This window comes from Schistocerca cancellata, chromosome 2, assembly GCF_023864275.1.
Source record: "Schistocerca cancellata isolate TAMUIC-IGC-003103 chromosome 2, iqSchCanc2.1, whole genome shotgun sequence".
NCBI lineage: Eukaryota > Metazoa > Arthropoda > Insecta > Orthoptera > Acrididae > Schistocerca > Schistocerca cancellata.
This window is the reverse complement of record NC_064627.1, coordinates 900,444,532-900,470,580: the sequence shown is the minus strand read 5'-3', so window position 1 is coordinate 900,470,580 and position 26,049 is coordinate 900,444,532. Positions and strand designations below refer to the sequence as shown.

The 26,049-nt window shown below is 39.4% G+C and overlaps 1 protein-coding gene across 1 annotated transcript in view; it reads right to left on the bottom strand.

The window, feature by feature from the left end:
- LOC126162840 (2-hydroxyacyl-CoA lyase 1) overlaps positions 1 to 25,828 on the bottom strand; it is a 100,721-nt gene extending 74,893 nt beyond the window's left edge. Inside the window, exons 1-3 of the mRNA XM_049919603.1 lie at positions 25,574 to 25,828; positions 12,440 to 12,666; positions 9,175 to 9,356 (exon numbers count right to left, since the gene is read on the bottom strand). Coding sequence (XP_049775560.1) covers positions 9,175 to 9,356; positions 12,440 to 12,666; positions 25,574 to 25,633 — 469 coding nt within the window. The 5' untranslated portion in view covers positions 25,634 to 25,828. The remainder of the gene's footprint in view (positions 1 to 9,174; positions 9,357 to 12,439; positions 12,667 to 25,573) is intronic.
- Between the last annotated feature and the right edge of the window lie 221 nt (positions 25,829 to 26,049).

Genomic DNA, 26,049 nt, shown 5'->3' with positions numbered 1-26,049 from the left:
TGCATCAAATCCTTAATAAGTGGTATCAGATAGTGATCGGGAATAGTATGGGTACCGAGTGCTCGATAGTCTCCACATGGTCTCCAGGTTCAGATGAAGTGGTGATGACCATGGGCTGTCAGATCTACGTATGACTCCCGAGCACAAGAGTTCTTCGAATTCTGCCTTCGCTGCAGTGAAACAGTCAAGAGCTAACCGGTGTTGGCACTGAGATACTGGTTGACCAGGTGTAGTCCCGATGTGGTGGACCAATGGACCATGTTGTGCTTAACTGCCTGCACAAATGGCATGGATTTGCAGTTTGCTATGTGTGATGTCACTTCCTGTCTGTCTTCAAATGTAGGCAGAGAACCTCGTCCTAGGGTGCTCTGTTAACCCCGGTGGATGCTCAATGAGCTAATATCTTCTTCAACTGTGTAATGAAACAAGAAATCCGCTCCCAGTATTGCGTCTGACACATCGGCAATCACGAAAGTCCATGGAAAACTATCTTGGAAAAAAAGGTCTGCATCTATCTGGCATTTTCCATAAATCATTACTGAAGTCTGATTTTCTGCTGTGAGCTTTGATTGAGATGGAGGAAGCTTCACATCACAACAGGCAATGCACTGATGTCTGAGCCTGAGTCAATTAGATAAGCGCAGCCGGATTTAGCGTCTGGGACAAAAAGTTGGTGGGACAGCGAACGTAAAGAAGAAAGCTTACTCACCAGTAGTTTCCTGTCAACACTCTCACCTCACAGCGGTAGGCGCTGGTGCTCAAACTTGCAACTGTCGGCGCCTATCGCTGGCTGCTGTTGCCATTTGGGTGAGTGCAAGATTATGTGCTTCATAACCCCTTGTTTCTGAGGCAACGGTGGTACCAGCAGATACATTGCTTAGACACATTGCCATCTTCCTTGCTCTTCTTGTATGTGGCTGCTTTGCCTTCCAGCAACGTCGATTCTGTCACCACAAGATGTCAATATGATTTCATAGTTCGTACAATTGTTGTTGGTGTTGTATTGCTGCAGCTTCCTGAACGTCCGTACTGCTGTGTTTGAATGTCACAGATGATGTATGCCCTGCTTCTAACGAGGCATAGACCTTGTTGGCTAGTGAGAGCAATGACGAAATATCACGTGTGTCAGAAAGTACTACAGCTGTTCTAACTGCCTCTGGCAACTGTATGCACCACACATGTTGCGGTGTCATATCTGGCAACTCGGTGTCATCAACTAAGCTTCGCAAGTGCCGCCAAAATTCCGAAGGTGAGATGTCTCTTCTCTTTTCCCCATGTAGTGCTTGTTGGATATGTTGTTCCACTGACAGATGTTGTCGCTCAAGGAGCAACTGTTTAAAATGTGTATACTTCTGTGTGGCAGACGGACGGAGTATCATATCTGCGCTGATGGTTGCTGTTTTACTGTCGATCTCACTAACAGCGATCATACATTTGGTATCTTTGTTTACACTCCCGTGGTGCTGGAAAGTCAAATCAGGCATTGCAAGCCAAAAATTTCAATGTGTTTCCACAAAGCATCAAGCCGATTCATAGTACTCTGTGTGTCAGGCAGACACGCCAACTCTACGGTAGACGATACCGAATGGTGTTGATTTGCTCTTCTAAATCAGAATTCAATATACGGGATCACCACTTTGGTCAACTACAGCTTATCTCCATCTGCTGAAGAGATACAACATAGTAATCAAGCAATAACTTGTTATTTACTAAAACTCGAACACCAATCAGCTGAAAAACATAAGTCTATACAAAGACTACTTATAAAAATCAAAGAGTAAAGTAGATTGTCTGTGCACTTATCACCACAGAATAATGCTGTGTTTCATTGTGCATTCAAGATGTTCTTCTGGCGACTCCCACAGTGGGAACCCCAATCCATCCAGTCCTACAACTTAATTTTCTGTTTGCCAGCTGGAGGCTTGAGTAGGATGTTGCAAAAGGTAACAAAACTTGCAGGCTCTTGTTACTTATTTGTGGATATTCCTGCATCACTAAGCTACAAAATGCATCAGTGATGAGGAATAAAATTTTGGGTTCATTTTAGAATCTGAAGAAATATCTATAAATTATGGTTGTTCTTCAATGGTAAATGTTGATGGAAGGTCCATATTGAAGGGATCTTTAATCCAGTTGTGTTGATGAATTTCTTCTTGAAAGTCCTTCAGACAGTAATCACTGTGTCAAATGATTCACAAACACAAACTTCAATTGTTCAGCCATCTGAAAGTCATTGTCTTCCACAACTGTCCAAAGAGCAGCAAAAATGTAATGCACAATCATCCAACTTTTTCTTCTACGTGAGTAGTTTGTTTCTGAAGGCTGATATTTTGTCTGACTGTAGCAGAATGTTGGTCTCATTACCTTGAAGGGATATAGATTCAATGAAGTGAGTTTTTCAAAGAAGTCACAAAAATATTCCAGCCTTACTGTTTGCAAACTTATCAGAACTGAAATGTCTCTCTTGAATGATGTAACAGTAAAGCTCACACAACCTTTTAAAGGCATTTCCTTGTGACAGCCAGTGAGAGTTACTGTAATAAATTAGGGAAATGTGCTCTCCTTCCCTATCAACACATATTTGTTGAAAACATCTTGACTTAAGGGGTCAACTTATAATGAAGTTTACCACTTCGATCACTGATTGAAGGACCACATAAAGGACAGGACTCATTCTCTTATGCCAGTGCATCTCAGCGAATAAAATAGTATGTCCAAATAGCATTAGGAGCCTCTTTATGGATCAGAGCTTGCAATCTTGCATAACAGCCAGCCGTACTACAAATTTCATCTGTATACATGCCTACACAATTTTCCCAATTAATGTTTTTTTTTTTTTCCACAGAAGAATATGTCCCGAAGAGCCAAAGAAACTGGTACACCTGTCCCGCGAGCATGCAGAAGCATCGCAACATGACATGGAATGGATTTGACTAATGTCTGTAGCAGATACATTGACACCATGATCTGCAGGGCTGTCCATAAATCTGTTAAGAGTATGATGGGGTGGAGATCTCTTCTGAACAGCACACTGCAAGGCATCCCAGATATGCTCAATAATGTTCATGTTTGGGAGTTTGGTGGCAAGTGGAAGTGTTTAAACTCAGAAGTGTGTTCCTGGAGTCACTCTGTAGCAATTCTGGACATGTGGAGTGTTGCATTGTTCTACTGGAATTTCCCAAGTCCGTCAGAATGCACACACAATGGATATGAATGGATGCAGGTGATTAGACAGGATGCTTCCATATATGTCACTTGTCACAGTTGTATCTATACATATAAGGCATCCCATATCACTCCAACTGCACATGCCCGACACCATTATAGAACCTCCAACAGCTTGAACAGTTCCCCTGCTGGCATGTAGCATCCATGGATTCATGAGGTTGTCTCCATACTGGTACACGCCCATCCACTTGATAAAATTTGAAATGAGACTCATCTGACCAAGCAACATGTTTCCATTCACCAACAGTCCAATGTCGGTGTTGATGGGCCCGGGCAAGATGTAAAGCTTTGTGTAGTGCAGTCATTGAGGGAACGTGAGTGGTCTTTGGCTCCAAAACCCCATATTGATGATGTTTTGTTGAATGTTTTGCATGCTGACATTTGTTGATGGCCCTGCACTGAAATCTGCAGCAATTTGCAGAGGAGTTGCACTTCTGTAATGTTGAACAATTTTCTTCAGTCGCCATCGGTCCCAATCAAAACCAGACCGCAGTGATGTTGGATTGGTTGGTTTGGGGAAGGAGACCAGACAGCGTGGTCATCGGTCTCATCGGATTAGGGAAGGATGGGGAAGGAAGTCGGCCGTGCCCTTTCAGAGGAACCATCCCGGCATTTGCCTGGAGTGATTTAGGGAAATCACGGAAAACCTAAATCAGGATGGCCGGACGCGGGATTGAACCGTCGTCCTTCCGAATGCGAGTCCAGTGTCTAACCACTGCGCCACCTGCAGTGATGTTGGAGATTTGATGTTTTACTGGATTCCTGATATTCACAGTACACTTGGGAAATGGTTGGATGGGAAAATCCCCTCTTCAGAGCTACCTCGGAGATGCTGTGTCCCATAGCTCAGGTGCCAACTAGACCACCACATTCATACTCACTTAAATCTTGATAAACTGCCATCGTAGCAGCAGTAACAAATCTAACAACTGTGTCAGACACTTGTCATCTTATGTAGGCACTGCCAACCACAGTGCCATATTCTGCCTGTTTACGTATCTCTGTATTTGAATATGCATGCCTATACCAATTTCTTTGGTGCTTCAGTATTGTATTTCAAAGAGGTCTGCTGTTTTTGTTCCAAGAGCTATTTTCCTGCAGAAAAGAAGATCTTCATGAAATTTGTTGCCATGCATAAATGGAACATAATAAATTACATGTGCATCATTGCTGTTGTCTGTTCCTTCATCCAACTGTATATGAAATCAGCATTACCATTGATTTTTAATCAACTGATCATTAACATCATCAGCAATAGTGAGTATTTGCTGAATAATAGTGTTGTATTGCAAAGGCAGACTTTCCATTGTTTGGCAGCTGACTCACCTATCATAATAGATACCATGTCCAGAGAAGCTGGTAAAATAAGGTTTTTCACTATGGTTTGTGGTTTTTTGCTCTATGCTACAAGGAAGGCAATTTTGAAAGATGAAAGAAGAGGTTCGTTGGAATCATAGCTTGTTTAGTGAAAGTTTTTTTCTATCCATTTCTTTTGGCTAGTGGGAAAAGTATCCTCTTGGTTTATTAATCAAATTATCATGATTTAACTATAAATGTTACTCCATTCTATTGTAAGCATGCTTTCAGTAGCCAGAATTTTGAAACGGATGACACACTGTGTTTCTCCTTCATTCTCAAGTACACATAAAACCAAAATTGAAAAAACTGTCATTATACAGGGTGATTCAAAAATAATACCACAAGTTTAAAAATGTGTATTTAATGAAAGAAACATAATATAACCTTCTGTTATACATCGTTACAAAGAGTATTTAAAAAAGTTTTTTTTCACTCAAAAACAAGTTCAGAGATGTTCAATATGGCCCCCTCCAGACACTCGAGCAATATCAACCCGATACTCCAACTAGTTCCACACTCTCTGTAGCATATCAGCTGTAACAGTTTGGATAGCTGCTGTTATTTCTCGTTTCAAATCATCAATGGTGGCTGGGAGAGGTGGCCGAAACACCATATCCTTAACCAGGGTGTATACAGGGACAAGGAAAAAAAATTCCCGGATTATTCCCGGATTTCTCCCGGATATCAAGTTTAAAAAATATGCTTTTTCCCGGGCGACCTATTGTCACTTAGCACAGAAAAAGTGCCCTCGGAACTGTAAGACTTATCAATCCTTTGAATGGTTAACGTTTTATATAATCGCGTAGAACTTCCCGGAAAAAAAAGAAAAGCTGGAGCAGAGAAGTTTTGGAAAGACCTTTGATTTGCAGCAACATATGCGCTGCATATTTTCGTATTACGAAAGTATAAATTCGAATTGCACCAAACACAGCTTGTTAGTTTCCGGAGCGTTGCAACCGAGGTTGTGATGTCCTTTTGTAAGCGAGTCATATCTCAAGCCACGAGATCTCGCCAGCCGATGACAGCAGCTATTCAGAGCATAGGGCACGTGTTATAGTCAGCCACTAGCAAGATTACTGGTTACATAGCGCGAACACACAAGAGGAAAAGTTAACGGTTTACATTAATGTACACAGTACCGTATATCTACAAGAAAAGCTAAGCTTTCACGTGTAATATCGGTCTTTTTTTGGTGTGATATACTTTAAGATACATCACACAAATGTGGCAGTAAATTTAAAATTGTGACATAAATGCCTCGGCTCGAAATTCTTGAAGTGGCTGGTCCTCAAACTGTTCAGTTTCGAACGCTCTGTGATTTAGATATCCATCCCACTTTCACACACGTAACATAATTCATCTTGCGTAAAAAGAAATTTATTTTGAAAGTAACGCTTTTCTAACCACCGTTCGCAATACTGTTAGTTATAGGTTCGATTTACCAGTTGCCAGAGAGCGCCAAAAACGAATTATTGTGCGTGTGCAACTGCAGTGGTGTAGGAAGCCCGCATGTTCGTGTGTATAAAGCACTAAGAGAGCTTACACTACACCATAAAAGAAACAGGGCATCAGAGGATACTCCAAAAGGCATCAAAATTTCGTGAATCATACTAAAATGCATAATTCGGCTTGAAGCGTACATTGGTTTTTTCCAGATTCACAATGAAGTAGGTCCCATCTGATATTAAGCTTTTCAGTGTGGTTTTTGGGATGTAAATTTTCTTAGAGTACCAGTACTCTACGATCTCATGTTTGGTTCTTTATTATGGCATAATGCCATACATGGCAGAAGATGATAACGTGCACTTGAAATTCACCGAACAGTTGGAAGTACCCAAAATTGTTAAATGAAACACTTCGTTTCAAATAAAATGATTGCCTTAGCGGAATTTCTTTAGCAAACTTGCAAAAATAACTTCATTCTTCTGCAAGGCGATTAATGCTTGACTGCTACTAACTTGGAAAGAAAATAAAATCAGAAACTGAAATTAATAATATATTTTTGCCCTCTGTAATTATGTGTATGCATTTTAATTCACTTGATAGCTCCCGGCCACAGAAATCCGTTTTGTTTTCATTTGACGTGGGAGCTGTAGACGAAGAGAAGCAGCGAAATCACTTAACGTAAACACGGGTCACGTGGAGACTAACCCCCTCCCCACTACAACTCAGACAACTCTGTGCAAGCGCGAATCTGGCAGCTAGGGCGCGCGAGAAAAATTTTTCTCGTTTGCATCTGGCTGCTTGCTGCTACTACCGATGCAGTTAACAGCCAAATTTCAAGAAGCGGGAAGCGAGAGAAGGTACTGCTTATACGCGAGTCAAATGCGCATGCGCAACAGACCGCTGGCAACTGGTCAAACGAACCTAATGTGAACAGTTGTGACGTCATGCTCATAGCAAGCAGTTTATTGTTACGAAGAATTACAGTCTGCGCCCTACGGCCTTTAACATATTTTTGCTATCTGTAGACGCTTGTGCGTGCACGGTGTTTTGTTGTAAAATAATTTCCTTTGCCACTACAGTTTTATTTTTTTCCCTCTCGTTTATATTTTATTGCTGCAGTATCATTCTCCAGTAGCAGGATACAATAACATTCTTTGCTAGAGAATCAATTCTGCAGTCAAAACTACAAAAATGTAACTGAAAGCTAAATCAATGAAAAATTCCCGGAATTCCGAAAAATTCCCGGTTTTCTCCCGGATGAAAAAATTCCCGGGTTTTTCCCGGAATTCCCGGTTGTCCCGGGTCGTATACACCCTGTTAACATACCCCCATAAGAAAAAATCGCAGGGGTTAAGATCAGGGCTTCTTGGAGGCCAGTGATGAAGTGCTCTGTCACGGGCTGCCTGGCGGCTGATCCATCGCCTCGGGTAGTTGACATTCAGGTAGCTACGGACAGATAAGTGTCAATGTGGTGGCGCTCCATCCTGCTGAAATATGAATTGTTGTGCTTCTTGTTCGAGCTGAGGGAACAGCCAATTCTCTAACATCTCCAGATACTGTAGTCCAGTTACAGTAGCACCTTCGAACAAAAAGGGACCAAAAACTTTATTGGCTGAAATGGCACAGAAAACGTTCACCTTAGGTGAGTCACGTTCATACTGAGTTGTTTCCCGCGGATTCTCGTCGATTCCCTTCTGCCGTACTCAATAACACAAAAAGCTTTCTGTTGAGCGGTCGCCATCTTAGCATCAACTGATGCTGACGCCTAGTCAACAGCGCCTCAAGCAAACAAATGTACAACTAAATGAAACTTTATAGCTCCCTTAATTCGCCGACAGATAGTGCTTAGCTCTGCCTTTTGTCGTTGCAGAGTTTTAAATTCCTAAAGTTGTGGTATTCTTTTTGAATCACCCTGTATTCCTGCATGTCCATCTATTCATGTCTTTAGAACTGCGTGATACATTTGAAATACTTCATTTTCTTCTTTCTTAGAAAATTGTCCTTGCTGTCCGAGAAACATAAATCACAGATGATAGACAACTACTGAAAATGACCTGCATTTTACAGACCTAACTATCAAACTGATTATTGCTAGAGAGGGCAAATAAAGTGAATCATGTCGTACAATTCAACTGCCACCTACCACACTGCCATAGTAGAGAGAGAGAGAGAGAGAGAGAGTCCAGAATCCCAGCATCAATTTCAACCAAATTTTCTACACAAATAGCAGGCCTCATGAGTATCTGTATCTGCAATATTTACATGCTGGCCCACTAGATATCACTACTAGTGCATGACAGTCTTTTTGTTGTGCCTATCTGTGACTCAGCATCTCCATTATATGGTGAGTAGCAACTACCCTTTTCATAATATTGTTACATTCCATCCTGGATTTTCCATTGTTCAATAGTGCATATAAACCAGAATGACTGGATGGGGATTTAACACCTTTCCTTCCGAGTATACGTAAATCAACATGACTTGATCCATGGCTTCTGAGTACAAGACCAGCATCTTAACCACTGCAGCTAATCCCAAGTCAGCAGAAAGACATAAACAAAGCAGAAAGAGGTAATATTGAACACACAATTGTTAAATATGTAAGCACAATATGCTGGTACTAAGAAAAAATAAAACAAATATTTTTAATATTTCACAAATATGACAGGAACAAGGACTACAATGCAATTTATTCTGAAAAATAAATCCAGCAGATGTGCTTTCAGATGAGTCTCTTGATCATAAATGAAATCATTCATTAATTGACAAAGACATAAGAAAGTCGTTAACTATTTTGAAGTTATTGGACTTCTTTTCTAAGTTCCCAATCACAATACTGTTAGTTTTATTACACAAACATTTTCCTTTCAACACTTTAATTTGCAGTAAAATCTAGCTTTGAGAGTAAGGTAAAAACATATGATGGCCTACAAGCATAATACAGCTACATTTCCTGAGCAAATAATACATATTACTGTAAAAAGAGTACGTTAGAAAAAAGTTCTGTTGTCTGTTCAGAACTGAATCACCACATTTGTGACTTTCTGTGGCTACCTGTAGCATTTAGCCAGCCATTCACTCAACCATATTTCCAAAAATAAATAAACAAACAGTTTGTCACACTTTTTTCTGTTTTATTACCTGGTCTTCCATAAACAGAGAGACGAACTGCTTTTTCAACGTGCAGTGGAATGAGTGAAGAACTTGGTGGGCGAGCAGCATATTTGCAATATGGGCGGCTCAGTTCTACCTGTGGACATTCTTGAAATCCACCAATCCCTTCATGATCTTGAGGAGCTGAACCACCAATCACTATCAATGGCCTGTTAAAAGTTGTTTTCACACAAAATCCATCAGTGTTTTTCATACTACAAACTGAGTGCAAGTACAGTGTTTCTTCCGCCAACAAATTAAGGGTGGTAGATATCAGATACAAAAATTTGGTGTCATACTAGAAAAGGTAGAAAAACTTGTAACCTATGCTGCTGGACTTCACTCTACTAGTTTCCTATTCTCATACAGATAGAATATTTATGATTCAAATCATATTGCTCTGACAATTTTTTCATTTTCAACCAAGTGGTCAGAGTTTCTAACATTTTTGAGCTCAGTTGACTAATTTGACTCATACTAACAACTTTTGCTAGAGCTTAATATCCCCTTGACAGTGAGGTGATTGAAAATGCTATTGCATAAACAACTCCTTTGTCACAGACACCTATTCTATCAGAGATTGACTTGATCAGTTATAGAACATGCAATATAAAAAATGTTAAATATAAATTTTGTTTTGTCTGCTTCATAAGACATAATTTCAGTAATCAGTTTCAACTGGCAGCCACCCATCTACAGCTGGAGATACCAGTATGTAGCATATACACACACTGCTTGGGAGGCTCAACTGCTGTAACTACGCATTAATTACTTGAAGATTATTGTTTAACAGTCAAAACCTGTCATCAGAATTGCATCTTACAAACAAGACCAAATTTATATTTAACTCATTTTATTTTAGTAAACACTATGCAATACAAAAAGTATGGTTTTTAAGAAAAAGAACTTATTTGATGCAAATTTATGACAGAAATTCTATATGGACTGCCAACAATCTACTGATCTTACGAATTGATGATAGATGGTTACAAAAACATTTGTAATGTGAGGAAATTCATGCTCTTCACTTTTATTTGTTCAGTATAAATGTTTAATTGATACAGACACTAAAATAAGGATTATATGATGATAAGAATATACCATTAACCAGTACACAATAATTGTCACAGGACTTTATTTAACCTTCTGCATGGATGCATCTTATTTGATCCAAGAAACACACACTGAAAAATAGCAATGACAGCAGTTCAAATGATGGAAGCATTCTAAAATCACTAAGTGTTGTGTGAAAGACACAGATGACTAATATAAACACTGAGAAAAGTTATGAATTGCTGAAAGAACACACAGAATTGTAAACAGATGCAATGAAAAGACTGATACACATTATAGCTTTCAGCCAAGGCCTTCTTCATCAAAGAAAACACACACGCAAGCACACCTCATTCAGACATGACCGTGACCACCAGCACCTTGGATCAAAATGTGACTTATGTGAATAATTATCTGGAGTGGAGCTGGGAAGGGGTAGTGTTAGCTGGATAGGGGTGAGGATGGGGGTGAGGAGAAGAGCACTGTCTGGCGGGGCATGCAGGGACTACATGGTGGCCTGTGAGACTGCCAGGTGCAGCGTCAGACAGTGGGGTCCGATAGAAAAAAACGGAGAGCAGAAATGGAGAAGAGCAGTGTGTAATAGTCTTTTTGTTGTACTTGTCTGCAACTCAATGGTTCAACTTTGTGGTAAGTAGCAATCTATCCTTTTCCTAATATCTGTATTGTTGATACTCCAATGCGGAGAGTTTCCATAGTTTGAAAGAACAGATACATTTACTGGGGTGCTGCAAATCTAAGACAAGAAGGGAGCTTCATTTACACGCAGCACTCATAACTGGAGGACTTTTCTGTAAGTTATTATAATGCCTAATCATGCCAAAAGCTGGATGCATGAAACCACAGTTATACACACCCTTCAACTTTCACAAGAAAAATTTAAAAAATAAATTATGAACTTCTTGCAATCCTGCATGACATATTGATGGATCAATTGATACACTTATGAATACATCAGGTGAGTTCACTCGGTATGATTTGAAGTGGTACATCTGCTGGTGTCAAATCACATGAGTAAACAACAGTGGCAGATTTAAGCACTGCTGCAGACCATTCAGCCTCAATTGTCTCAGCTCATTGATGCATAATACTACATGCACTCTGACTTATTTATGATGACTTTGAGATGCTTTACAGCTGGACAATTGATCTGTATTCTGTTTTTCCCAGCCATCAACATTTGGCTTGTACACGGACATTTTTTTTCTAAGTGGTAGGGTCTCCATTCAACTGCATGTTGTTTCTACCGTGGTTGCGCCAATGGCATGTGCATGCACTGAGACAGTGATTTGCATTAGAGAGCTTCTCAGCCTAACAAAGTTGTAGTGTTCTCCTGCACTGACATTTAACTTAGTCAGTAAATCTCCAGAATAGTTTAATTGTCAAGAGGTGTCCATCTGGAGAAGTCTTTGTTTCTGTTTGCTTCAAGAACAGTTAGGATCTATTTCCTGCAGTGATTTATTGGTACCGAACTGGTACTCAATAAAACATATAGGCCTATGTTGAAGAAGCACACACCTAACAAAACTTAACAAGGTCTTTGTTGTTTTCATTAGAATGTGAGAGCTATCTCTGATCCCTTTCAAGGGTTTCAAATGGAACAAAGACAACTGTCATATGAGTCTCTTGATCAGACATGAAATCATTCATTAGTTGCAAAGACATAAGAAGGTGGTTAATTCAATGAAATCTTCTACCATCATCTCCTCCTTCACTATCCCTCTACCTTCCCACCTGCCTCAGATTAGATTCTAGTCAATAGTCTGCCCCTTCTCACATTGTCTTCAATCTGAAAGATGATCCTTTCTGCTGTTATTATTGTCATGCCATCCCATGATACCATTATTAAAAATCCACAAGCACACAGACCCTGATGTCAGTTTAAATATCTGTGCTATTATTCATAAAGAAATCTTTCAGAACAAAAATAGCAGTAACAACCTAAAGAATAGTAACAGTAATAGTGAAAAAAAGCACAAAGCCATAACAACTGTCTTTATGTTATAAATTTGCCATACATCCTTGTCAACAGATAAATTATCTAACTAGTAATGAACCATTTACTGATGTATTTATTTTTTTACTTTCTAAATAAATAAACAACACATGACAATAATTATTACCATGATAACCATTATATCATTTCCTCGCCAAGTGTTCTGTACATACATTAACAACATACCAGCAGTTAATCTGTGCATTTGCCATACCACCAGTACAGTGAAGCAAGCCAGGCCCTGAGACCACAAGGCAAACACCTGGTCGACCAGTGAGGAAGCCAACAGCTTGAGCTGCATAGCAAGCTGCTTGTTCATTTCTCATGCCAACATAGTGCAATCCTGCCTGCTGTAGGCTCATGCTCAGCTCCACAACAGGGATGCCAACAATTCCAAAAACATATTGCACTCCCTGCAACAAAGTTATGTCCTCTGGTGACCCACAGTTATAAAGACAACATTGAGGTCACATTAAGAAAACTGGTGAAACTTTCTATTGTCAAAATAAATATACAAATTTTGTTAGAGAATGGCAAATGAAAGTGCAGACTGAAATTTCTGGTATGATTAATATATTTCATTTTCATGGATGATGTGACAAAGTAAGAAACAGAAAATAATTATGATAGTTCATGTATAAAAGGAACAAAGCATTCAGAGATATGCATCCTTATTTTTCCCAGAATAATGAATGGTCCATCACTCAGTTATTGGACAAGCAGCCACAACACCGCCGTCTCCTTGAGTTATATTTTGTACGTATGTTTTTTAGGTCCCCCCCCCCCCACCCCACCCCCCTCCCTCTCTCTTGAATGGGTAGTTGGTGGTGGTGTGTGTGTGTGTGTGTGTGTGTGTGTGTGTGTGTGTGTGTGTGTGTGTGTGTGTGTGTGTGTGTGTGTGTGTGTGTCCAGGATCCCTGCATCAATTTCAACCAAATTTGGTACAGAAACAGCGTATTTCAGAAGATGAGGTGGGCAAATAGATGTGAGGGAGGAAAGGGTGAACACTGAGAGGGAGGAGCATAAAATGCCTGCAACATATGTGTTGAATGCATATGTGAGTTAAGCTGCACGAAAGAGGCCATTATAATTAATCTAGACATAATTACCCAATCAATCAGTCTGAGTAGCTTATTGCTAGTCATATTTTTTTTATTGATATATTTGGCAGAGACAGCCAACAGTGGTTGCTTCTGCCTCTTAATGCATAAAATCACTCATTCCATATTCCTGAAAGGTTTCCTTTTTGATTGGATTAGTGGTGGTAGAACATGATAACCAAGTGAATGAATCTTCCCTTCTTTATCTGTCACAAAATTCATATTACAGCCACCGGCTAGTACACATTCCATTTCATTGAGTACTCATCTCTACAACTGTTCACTTTTGGCAACTACAGCTACATCAGCACCAAACCATTTCACATTAATACTTTCTATCCATGACAAATTATTTCCAAACTGACATAGTATTTATTTCCATCATCACCACCCTCTACATTTCAGAGCAGCACTTACCTCAATTGTTTGTTGGGCATAATTCAATCTCTGTCTTCCCCCACAATTATTCCACTCTACTACTCTCTCTAGTACCATGGAAGTTATTCCCCTGTATCTTAAGACATGTCCCTCTTTCTTGTCAAAGTTTTCGTCGGTGATTCTGTGCAGGGCCTCCTCGCTTCTTATCTTATCTGTCCACACAATTTTTAGCATCCTTGTGGATGTAATACCACTTCCCAAACACTTTGAACACATTCTATCCTGGTTTTCCCAATGTCCATGAGAAGTATCATACATTGCTATGCTGTGCCTCAAATATATATAAATATTCACAGAAATTCCTTGCTCAAATTAAGGCCTACGTTTAATACTAGTACATTTCTTTTAGTGGCGAATGGCTTCTTTGCCTGTGCTAGTCTGTTTCTTATATCCCCCTTGCTTCATCCGGCAAGCTTAATTTACTTCCAAGGTAGCAGAATTCATTCACATCATCACTACGTGGTCCACAATAGGGTATTTGACTGTTTTCTGAAAATTGTCTTAAATGATTAATTATGTCATTTCATGTTCCTAACATGCTTTTTTCCTCTTGAATTTCAGTATTCTTTTATAAAAATGGCAATGAAATTCAAATAATTTGAAAGCCTAATAAAACTCTCCATTCCGCCTGTGATGTCACTGGCTAGCTCGCTGCTCCTACTATCATAATACTAATTCACAGAGTGTCTTGTTTTGGATGTTACTTTTCAGAAAATGGGTAACAAATGCTGTGTAGTAGTGTACTGTACAACTACATCTACAAAAACTTCAAAAAGTTGGTTTTGAGTTTCCAGACAATGAGGAGACGCGTAAAATGTTTTTGCACTGTACCAGCGTATTGCCATCACGGCAGAAAACAAGCTCACTAACTTAATTAAAAATGCGTTGCACTGTGAAGTTGACATTAACTTACCTCCAAGATATGCTCTCCCACTGTTGCAAAAAAGGATAGCGTCATTCAAGAAAATTAAACTCCTAGTGAAAATTGTCATTTCACCCAAATACACCTCAATTATTCAAATACACCTCAATTATTCACTAGCTTAGTTGTTAAAGCGGTACACTGTTGAATTTTAAAGAAGATGTCCATTGACTGCCAGTTCAAATCTAACCCAAAAGAACATTTCAAATTATTTGTAAAATGACTCAACAGTCCTTTTATATGAAAACTAAATTACAATTACAAAACTTCACCACACCAATCAGAAACTGAATATTATTGTGTTTTCCTTGCAGTTTACATGTGCTTACATTTGCAATCATTGGTAACACACACCACATTCAGAAAGATTTTGTCTAGTTAAGATGATCACACAACTTTTACTTTTTTAGAAACAATGTTTTTACCTTCGTACTGTCAAGCTATGATCCTTATTGTTCAAACTTTTTCAGTTTTATCATCTTACATCAAGATGATGTAAATCTGCTTCAAATGCTAACATTAGTTTACATTCACAAACATCAGAGCCCTTACGTTTGTGTCACTTGCATGTTGTACATACTTTATATATCTCTCCATATAGAACCTCATCACCCTACACCCCCTTGTACTGTGAGTGTATGGCGATATCTTCATTACTAGCGAAGCTTTTTAAAAAAATTGTTTGTTTAAGGAAACATTCCACGAAGGAAAAATATATCTAAAAACAAAGATGATGTGACTTACCAAATGAAAGTGCTGGCAGGTCGACAGACACACAAATGAACAAAAACATACACACAAAATTCAAGCTTTCGCAACAAACTGTTGCCTCATCAGGAAAGAGGGAAGGAGAGGGAAAGACGAAAGGATGTGGGTTTTAAGGGAGAGGGTAAGGAGTCATTCCAGTCCCGGGAGCGGAAAGACTTACCTTAGGGGGAAAAAAGGACGGGTACACACTCGCACACACACACATATCCATCCACACATATACAGACACAAGCAGACATATTTAAAGACCAATATGTCTGCTTGTGTCTGTATATGTGTGGATGGATATGTGTGTGTGTGCGAGTGGGTACCCGTCCTTTTTTCCCCCTAAGGTAAGTCTTTCCGCTCCCGGGACTGGAATGACTCCTTACCCTCTCCCTTAAAACCCACATCCTTTCGTCTTTCCCTCTCCTTCCCTCTTTCCTGATGAGGCAACAGTTTGTTTGGAAAGCTTGAATTTTGTGGGATGTTTGTGTTCGTTTGTGTGTCTGTCGACCTGCCAGCACTTTCATTTGGTAAGTCACATCATCTTTGTTTTTTTTATATATATATATATATCGCATTAATCTGTCTGAGAGATGGACAACAAAGGATAAATGTGTTTACTTTCCATATCCCACAATCTAAACAACTGTAATAATCAGTTTTTGCTTACACAATTTTTGTATTTCGTGTAAAATTTTCAAAATATATAATTCTTCCAGGTTTCAACAAGTGACTCTTTTACCTGTAGTCAGATGTGCTAATCGTTCCACCACTGAATGCCTGCTCGATACAGTATCTCTGCTAAGTGTCTTCTACAGACAAAATCAACACCAAGTTTTGCCATGAATAATTTTATTGTGCTTTGAGTTGTAGCTAATGACTGATAGCTGACAATCTAGTAATAATATACAGACCGATACCCAAAAGTTCAACAATTCCTTAGTTTTCAGAGAGTTTAACAATGTTGCACGGAGCAGGGGGAAGAATTTCCATCATTGCACATATTGCTGCTATAAATGCGTGGAGCATAAACACATCAGCTTTCACAAGGTTTCCACTACCAGCATTCACAAAATTCCTTTCTATTATGATTTAAAAGTTGTACTGTAATTGCATTTTCTGACACTAAATAGCTAAACTATTTGCAGAAAAACTACCCCGTAACTTCGGCCAACATATAACTCCGTCTTACTCCTAGTCTGTGATGTCACCAGAGCTTCATCCAATAACAGAGTGTTTTCAATCACGTGACCAGATCTTGATATTTAATGATTTTTAATCTTTAATTACATAAAAATAACATATTTTGTGAGAATATTGACTGTAAATGCTATTTAAATGTTATAATCAATTAGAATAACAATTTTAATCATAGTTTTAGATAGGAAAATAGCCTATGGTAATGCTAAGTTTATTGTTCATCTCATTTCTGCCACTCCTCAGTTCTTACGTCTTTCTTTGGTTTACCCAAAGTCAATACTCTGTGCTCACTAGACTACATTCCATTCAACAGGTCCAGTAATTCTCCCTCACTTTCACTGAGAATATCAATATCATCAGTGTTGTATCGCTGACCCGTCTATAGCTGTCTCTCTAGCAACTGCAGAGCACATGAGGAGTCGTAGCTTAGTTACCACAGCGCGTGCAACATGCAGCATTGGTCTCATGGTTGCAGGCCACACTTCTCAAGTTACAGTGATGTAATTACAAATGTTTGCCACACAAGTTGTACATTTCATATCAGTGTTCATGACTAATTATTAATGTTAGGTGACAATTTTCAAGCTCGTGTGTCATTTTGTGAAGTCTATAATCAACCGCATCAGGATGGCTACAGGACAATAATGTGGTCTGGATTGATTACAAGTTCCAAGTGAAAGAAACACATATGGTTTGATTATCTGATTGTCACAGGTGTTGGTACTTTCTTGTTTTGGATATCATACACTGGCTTTTATACACATACAGCTCACAATCTGATCACGCGCACGCTCATGTAAGGCACAAAGTAATTATTTAGCGCTAACTGGAAGAACGGCGGTTTTCATCGATTTATAAAGCCCCTTTCAAACAGTGAGTTTCATGTGTGTTCTGTGTTGTGCATTCTTGAATTGGATGATATTGTTTCAACAATAACTTTAGTAAGTCATAACTTGGAACGCAAATACTGATATGTCAATTGTGGAAAAATGTTAATTATGAACAGTACAGCTCAACACTGTGTGTGCGTTTAACAGAACATACTGAATTCTGCTAGATTAAGTTGGCATTGTTTGTGTGAGTGGCTCCACACACTGTTATATAATAATTATTGCAGGACTCATTGAAACAGGCAGTGCAAGAAGCAACTGCCACGGAAAACCAGGTAGGTTGGGTTTAGGCATGTGGTCATTGAACATCCAGCTCCTGTTCCCGTGTTTATGGAGTACTTGTGCAGAAAATATACACTACATTTTCCCGGGCGTGTTACATGGCGATGTGCATTCCAGGACTTGTGATCTTCGGTGATAAGGTGCGGATTATTTAAATTGAAACTGTGTGAAATTTTATATGAATATTGAATGTATTTCAGATTGTTGTATGATCTCAGACAGTGTAAGCACAGAGTGGATGATGAGTTTAAGTTACTGCAATCCCACTTAACTACTACAGAGTGCACTGCAGAGGACCTTTGTCGAAGAGTAAGTCTACTACTGTATTCTGCGTCACCTATGAGAGTGGCATCTACGAGCAAAACAAACAACTACATTGCTGTGTTCTGCCAAATGGCCTGCGGGTAGTGACGCATGAAGCTGGTGTGATGTCAGAGCGGCATTACATAATGCTGCGATTGCTCTGGCAATGATAACCTTGTTTAGACAATTTCAGTAAAATGCAAATAGTGACAATTTAGTATACTGGAGGCAACTTTTAATACTGGTATTATATCTTGACATTTGTCAATCAGTGAGTACAGTAACGTAAATGCTGTTGCCCAGTCTCTAAATAGTAGCACACACTAATTTTTTAACACAGTACTAAACCGGAACCGAATCTGTTATGTATATTCCTGTGTCATTTGATTCTACACTGAAGCATAAAAGAAACTGGTATAGGCATGCATATTCAAGTACAGAGGTATGTAAACAGCCAGAATACAGCACCCAATTGGAAACGCCTATATAAGACAACAAGTGTCTGGCACAGTCGTTAGATCGGTTACTGAAGGTTATCAAGATGTAAGTTAGTTTGAATGTAGTGTTATAGTTGGTGCACAAGCAATGGGACACAGCATCTCTGAGGTAGGGATGAATTGAGGATTTTCCCTTATGACCACTTCATGAGTATACCGTAAATATCAGGAATCTGGTAAAATATCAAATCTTCAACATAACTGTGGCCAGAAAAAGAGCCTGCAAGAACAGGACCAACGACGACTGAAGAGAATTGTTCAACACAACAGAAGTGCAACCCTTCCGCAAATTGTTGCGGATTTCAATGCTGGGCCATCAACAAATGTCAGCGAGCAAAACATTCAACGAAACATCATCAATATGGATTTTTGGAGCTGAAGGCCCTCAGGTGTAGCCTTTATGAATGCACAACACACAGTTTTACACCTCGCCTGGACCCATCAACACCAACACTGGTCTGTTGGTGAATAGAAACATGTTGCCTGTCCGGCCGAGTGTCATTTCAAATTTTATCGAGTGGATGGACATGCACGGATATGGAGACCACCTCATGAATCGATGGACCCTGCATGTCAGCAGGGGTCTGTTCAAGCCGATGGAGGTACTGTTATGGTGTGGGGCCTGTGCAGTTGGAGTGACATGGGGCCCCCGATATGTCTAGTTACAACTCTGAAGGTGACATGAATGTAAGCATCCTGTCTGATCACCTACATCCATTCATGTCCATTGTGCATTCCAATGAGCTTCGGCAATTCCAGCAGGACATCGTGACACACCACACATCCAGAATTACTACAGAATGGCTCCAGAAACACTCTTCTGAGTTTAAACGCTTTTGCTAATCACCAAACTCCCCAGATAAGAACATTATTGAGCATGCCTTGCAACATGCTGTTCAGAAGAGATCTCCATCCCCTCATACTCTTACGCATTTGTGGACAGTTTCGCAGGCTTCATGGTATGAATTTCCTCCAGCACTACTTCAGACATTAGTCGAGTCCATGCCACATCGTGTTTTGGCACTTGTGTGTGCTCGTGGGAGCCCTACACAATATTAGGCAGGCGTGCCAGTTTTTTGGCTCTTCAGTGTATGTATATCTGGCATGCTACTGAGCACAAAATTTGGCATTTAAGAGATACGGCATTGCAAATTGACCTATTGTTCTGTTTTGTGCACTGTGTAATGGGATTACCATGGTTTGGTTTTCCAGCTGTATTTTATTTTCTTGCTCGTGTGACTTATTTTAGTTCAAAATGTCAGGCAATGAGATCAATGCACCCACAATGATCAGGGACATAGATACAGATCTGTCAGGTGAAAATGATCAGATAGGGACAAAACATGAAGCAGACAGTAGTGAGATGTTGAAAGATTCTGGTGTAGGGAGCTGTAGTTTGTCAGTAGACATGGGAAGTCCAGATGCTGAATTGTCACCTATCCTGGATACACCCACATGAGAAGAAAGCAGGTCTGTGGCAGACATGTTCACAACATTGATGGAAATACTGAAGAAGGGATATGAGAAGAATGCTAAGAAAACAGAAGAGAGTATTAAGCAAATGACACAGAATCTTACAGCTTTAAAGAAGATTGGTGATGAGTGTAATCAAAAGATAGACACACTCATAGCTCATTAAATCAACAAGTCAAAGATTATTCAAAACGTTTTGACAAGGTTGAGTCTTAGGTCAGTGAACTAAAACAAAAGCTTAGAGAAAAGGTTGCAGCTTATGATGAACATTTTGCAAGACTGGATGTGAAAGTGCAGAACTGTAAACACAGTGAGCATGCTGTTGTACTGAACAAAGACATTTATGTACGCCATGTAGAACAGATATACAATGAGGTAACTATGTCACAATCACTGGTTGGATGACAAATTAAAAATGAAGTGAAGTACTTGTTACGGCGTGGAGGCATAACAGGAAGAAGCATAGTTGGTGTACAAAATGACAAGGTCTTCATCAGTATTGGAAATTTTCATTCAAATGGAAAATGACATCTGGGAGACTATTTACACCATTTAAAAGTGTGCTACCTGAATTATGGAATCAACAGTGGAAGATATACGTCAATGCACTGAGAATGGAAGGTGAAGCTGGTACCTGGGGAATGAGGATTGGGCAGAAGTGCAAGATATGAGCTGACTTTGAAAGGGAGTGTTTGAAACAGTATTGGTCTCCATGAAAGACAAATTATGTTCAACACAGCTTATAACAATGTAGTAGGTTTGATAGAGGATGCAACCAGAACCTAGAGAAGTTCTTCCAGGATTATTACAGAAGAAACCTGTACTTAGGGGAACTAATCAAGACAGAGGTGATAGTTTCATAATCACATGTAAACTACCAGTAGTAGTTCAGGAAACATCACTGGCAATTCCCAAGGAAGATGCAGAAGCAATAACTTCAGCCTGGGGACAACTAGGAATGTTGTATGAACAACAAGGAACAGAAGGAGGCAAACATGTTAGAAGAGTATAAAAGGAAGGAAAGGACGCAGTTATCTACTTTAAAGGAAGAATCGACATTAGGAAAGAGGCAGGAATGACTGAGTTATGTTGTTTAAATGCACTATGTAAGAAGCAATGGAGATAGGAAGGCAACAGAAGATTTTGAACTTGTTGAGCAGAAACTCCAGTACCTAGAGCAACAGAACCAGGTGGAGACAGAAAGTTCAATAGAGATCCTGAAAAGGCATAAGTGGGTTTTCTTGAGTAATCCAGGGATGATAAAGACAGCAGAATGTAAACTGCAGGTGAGAGAACATGAACCATTTTTCATACAGTTATATGCGATTCCACAGTAAAAACTTGCAGCAGTGGAGGAGGAAATCCACAGGATGTTAAGGATGAAACTCATCGAACGGTCGACCACATTATTTGCGATACAAAAATGAAATGGTGACATCAGAACCATATTGGATGTACTTTCGGGGTGCCACCAGATATTTAAGATGTCAATGTAAACAGTCTGCAAGGATGGGAGCTGAGCATTAATCTGATAAGAGGTGTTCAGTATGAATCATTTGTAATGAAGTTACTACAGAATATTTGAAGAGAGTAAAATGAGGATCTGACTGCTGAAGAATGTTAAGGTGAAATATGGCTGTGCAGGGGAAGAGAAGTTGAGAAAATCTCTGTATAAGTGTGTGGATGTGTCATCACAAGATTGGAGGTTGTGTATTCCAGAACAAGCAACTAAAAAGCTACTGCAGTACATACATTTCAGTAGCACTCATTTTGGTGCAGATAAATGCCTAGAGAAGCTCAGAAAAGAGTGTATATTTTTTGGAATGATTAGAGGACTCACAGGATTCTACACAAGCATGATGTATTTCAGAGGGGGAAGATGGCTACCATTAAACATCAGGGACCCACACACCCTATAATTAAAGAAGACACCAAAAATATCAATGCTATTGATTTACTTGGTCCTCTGCCAAAATCCTGCGGTAACTTCACACAACTCATGGGGGTACTAGAAGTGTGTTCGAAGTATGTGAAATTCTACCCACTGAAGACTGCAAATAGCAAGGTCATGTCAGTTAAACTGGAGAACCATTATTTCAAAAACGTGTGCAGGTCCAAAAAAATTCTGACAATGGTCCACAATTTATTTCCAGAGAGTGGAAGGAGATGATACGGAAGAACAACACAGAACAAATCTTAATAGCATAATACAGACCAGCATCCAATCCAGCAGAGAGGGCTATGAAGGAAGTGAACTGCAGGTGTGATATTCATTGCCACTGCAAGCACTGTAAGTGGAAGGAATATAAAGAGGAGTTTGAGGGAGTGTTTAACAGCATGCTCATTCCATGACAGGACTCGCACAGTGCAAAATTCTACTCAACCACTTGCCTGAAAGTATATTTTTGGAAATTTTGAATACGTCTTCAGTCGCAGATCGAATGTGGGATGAAAATATAGAGTCGGCCACATAATAGCTGTGAGAGAATGCTCAGCAGAGAAAGGAGCACCATGGTAAGATGGTGCAGCCCATCAAATATGAGGTAGGGGATCTTGTGTTAATTAAGACTCATACGCATTCAAGCAAGATCAATGAAGAGATACATTAGTTTCATCACAAATACAAGGGTCCTTATCATATTCTAGGTATCAAGTGTCCAAACACTATCGAGTTGGAAGCCACAAAATCCAATAAACATGAGGGTAAACACCACTGTGAGCAGTGTTAGAGACAAATATGTTTTTGCCTCATGTACAGTGACTTAATTATGAAATGTGCGTAATTATGTAGTTGAAAAATATATCTAAAAAGAAAGATGATGAGACTTACCAAACAAAAGTGCTGGCAGGTCGATAGACACACAAACAAACACAAACATACAAACAAAATTCTAGCTTTCGCAACCAACGGTTGCCTCGTCAGGAAAGAGGGAAGGAGAGGGAAAGACAAAAGGATTTGGGTTTTAAGGGAGAGGGTAAGGAGTCATTCCAATCCCGGGAGCGGAAAGACTTACCTTAGGGGGAAAAAAGGACAGGTATACACTCGCACACACACACATATCCATCCGCATATACACAGACACAAGCAGACATTTGTAAAGGCAAAGAGTTTGGCCCGTCTGATGACCTCTCCCACAGGCATTTTCGATACTTCAATTTCATTTCACAGTTCACAACCAACACACGCTACATCAAAGGCGCTGCCAACACTGTTGCAAACTATTTGTCAGGCATCACCTCTTCCTCTGCCCGGCTCAATTACGACTGGATTGCTAAGATGCAAGATGTGGATCAAGACTCCCATAACATTTTTCATAACCTGGCCAGAGGCTTCAAACTTGAACAACATACCTTCCCTGGTTTCACCAAATCAGTTTGATGAGACATGTTCTGCGACTAGGTCTGACCAGTTGTCCCAAAACCTTATCATAAACAAATCTTTAATCTCATCCACAATCTCGCACACCCTGGGGTGTGACCCTGCATCCGCCATACAGACAGAGCTCGGGGCCCTGTGTGCGCCACGTACGAACCCACAAGATAACTGTGAGACCCCTAGGGAGGGGAGCGAAATTTAGGAGTTAAGGATGTATGCACAAGATGGGATAAACAAACTCAAAAGTGTACATGAGGAGCATCATATGATGTGGGATAGTCATCAGAAGTAACAATGAGCTAATTATTTACATCCTACCAGGACCTTTCTACTAAACTTAACTTACAGAAACAAAAGTTGCAAATGAAAGCAGAAATCACGGCAGAAAGCAAATGAGTTACGCCAGAACAAAAAAATATACAGGAAAAGGAAATATTAATAATGAAAAATGTCAAAGGAATTGGTACACAGACATGGGGGGAAAAAATGACCACCACTTGAATCATGCACAGAACCATATGACAGCCAGTAAAGTTTTCTTTGCTGGAAGACATTTCTCTCAAGTATAGAACATTGCCTCAAGCCAATGGAATGACTGTTGCACGATTTCATGGCCGATTTTTGCTAGCTGCAATACTGTATTGATTGACTGACTTAAGGCCTGTTTCATTGGCAAGAGTTAGTTGATAATTCTTCTGAAGAACTCCACGAGTGAACAAATCAAAAAAGCAAAATAACATACACATTAAAATAAACTCGCAAAAACCAAATATTTCATGTTTAAATGAAGAACAGGCAGTAAAGGAAACAAAAACCGTATGTTACAACTACACTATAGTCTACAAGTAGCACAACACACATTAGTTCTTTCAAGGGAAGATCCATAATGTAACCCAAAAAATACCACCACACAACTGGCACACGGAACAGTCTCTTACAAAAGCAAGGATGTAAATCCCCAATGTGACAAAATTAGCATGATTAGAAATTAGAATGCACCAATGATTATTTATTTACACATTTATCCTGTGCAAGTGGGGATTTATATCGCATCACTGTGGAATTCATAACAGACATAAAAGTAAACATAAATGAAGTCAAGATTTTAAAATAGAAATATAACAGATAATTAACACTAATATAATTGTTTAGGCTTCTGCAGCCAGAGTCAGTTAAACGTGTTCTGGGTGCAATACCATGTTATATTGTAAAGAAATTAAAGGAGAAACCAATATTGCTCCAGTAATAATGTGACAGTTAAATCAAGTTCTCATAACAAGGGACATCAACTTCAAGCATTAAAAAATGGTAGAATAATGCTGTCTATTACTTTGTATAACAGAATACTTGAGGTTGTTGAATAAGTTATAAGAAAATTTGTGTATCTTGCAATACGAACAGTGACACAAAAAGTGTGCACTTTTGAGGATAAACTCAGTTAAACAGAATGTGGAAAAAGCTGACAGATTGCCACTTCGAGGTTCGGTGTTAACTGTGGTCCTAGGTACAATATCGGAACTACTTCAATATTAACCCTTGTTTACTAAACCCTTGCAAAATCTATGATTGCTGGAGGGTATAAAACAGGCCATTTTGTCCTTAATTTGGTATGTAACATGCCATTGGAGATCTTATATCTGTAATTGACTAATGTATAACCCATAAATTATGATTTTCTTTGAATCAAGCGTGGAGTACAAAATTTTCTGCTCGTTCAGTAGCAATGTAATATCCCTCCCCCCTCTTTAAGGTTCTAGGGTTAATTTGTTTTGCTGAATACTAGTCAATGTAATTTTAATTATATTTACGCTGCCTGAAGGATTGTCGATTTGTTCTTGGCTGCAATTCATATTCAGGCGAAATATAGTTTGACATCATGTCACGTCGAGAAAACGCGATGTATTCAGTACTTTCTACGTACTGTCCGCTTTACGTTGTTTTCAAGGCTACTTACATTTATTCGTAATACAAGTGTTAGCAACAAGACGTAACCACAGACGGAATAAAATATGATTATTGTCATTACGTTATGTTTCCAGACATCACACAAGTCTTTCATCTATACATTGGAGACGTTTATTCTAACCTGGTCTCTCAAGGCTTCTGCCAAAATAGTATTTCCATCTATTTCTTCTGTGTCAGTCATTTTTCTTGCACCCAAAAGCCTAAACACTTTACCCTACTGCAAAAGCGAACTTCGGTATGACGTCATTATGCGTTATCTAATCAAGCAAGACACTAACTTCCACCAGCAAGAATAACAACACGGGAACGTGTACAAACAAGAACAGCTGATTGGCTGGACTTGTCATCAGTATCTATGGTCGAAGGAGCCACACCAGCCCTATAGCTTCTGCACAGCAAGGCCAGTCTACTAGTATCTATGGTCGAAGGTTCGCACCTGTTGCCCGTTATTTGTTGACAGTTGCAAACCTCCGTTTTTTCTTAATCAGTTGGCAACCCGACGTCGAAAAACAAAGAATGCGTGTGCCGCAATTATCTTGGAACTGGCACGAAACTACAGAAAGCAACGCAAAATAAGCATTTATCATTGTCATGTTG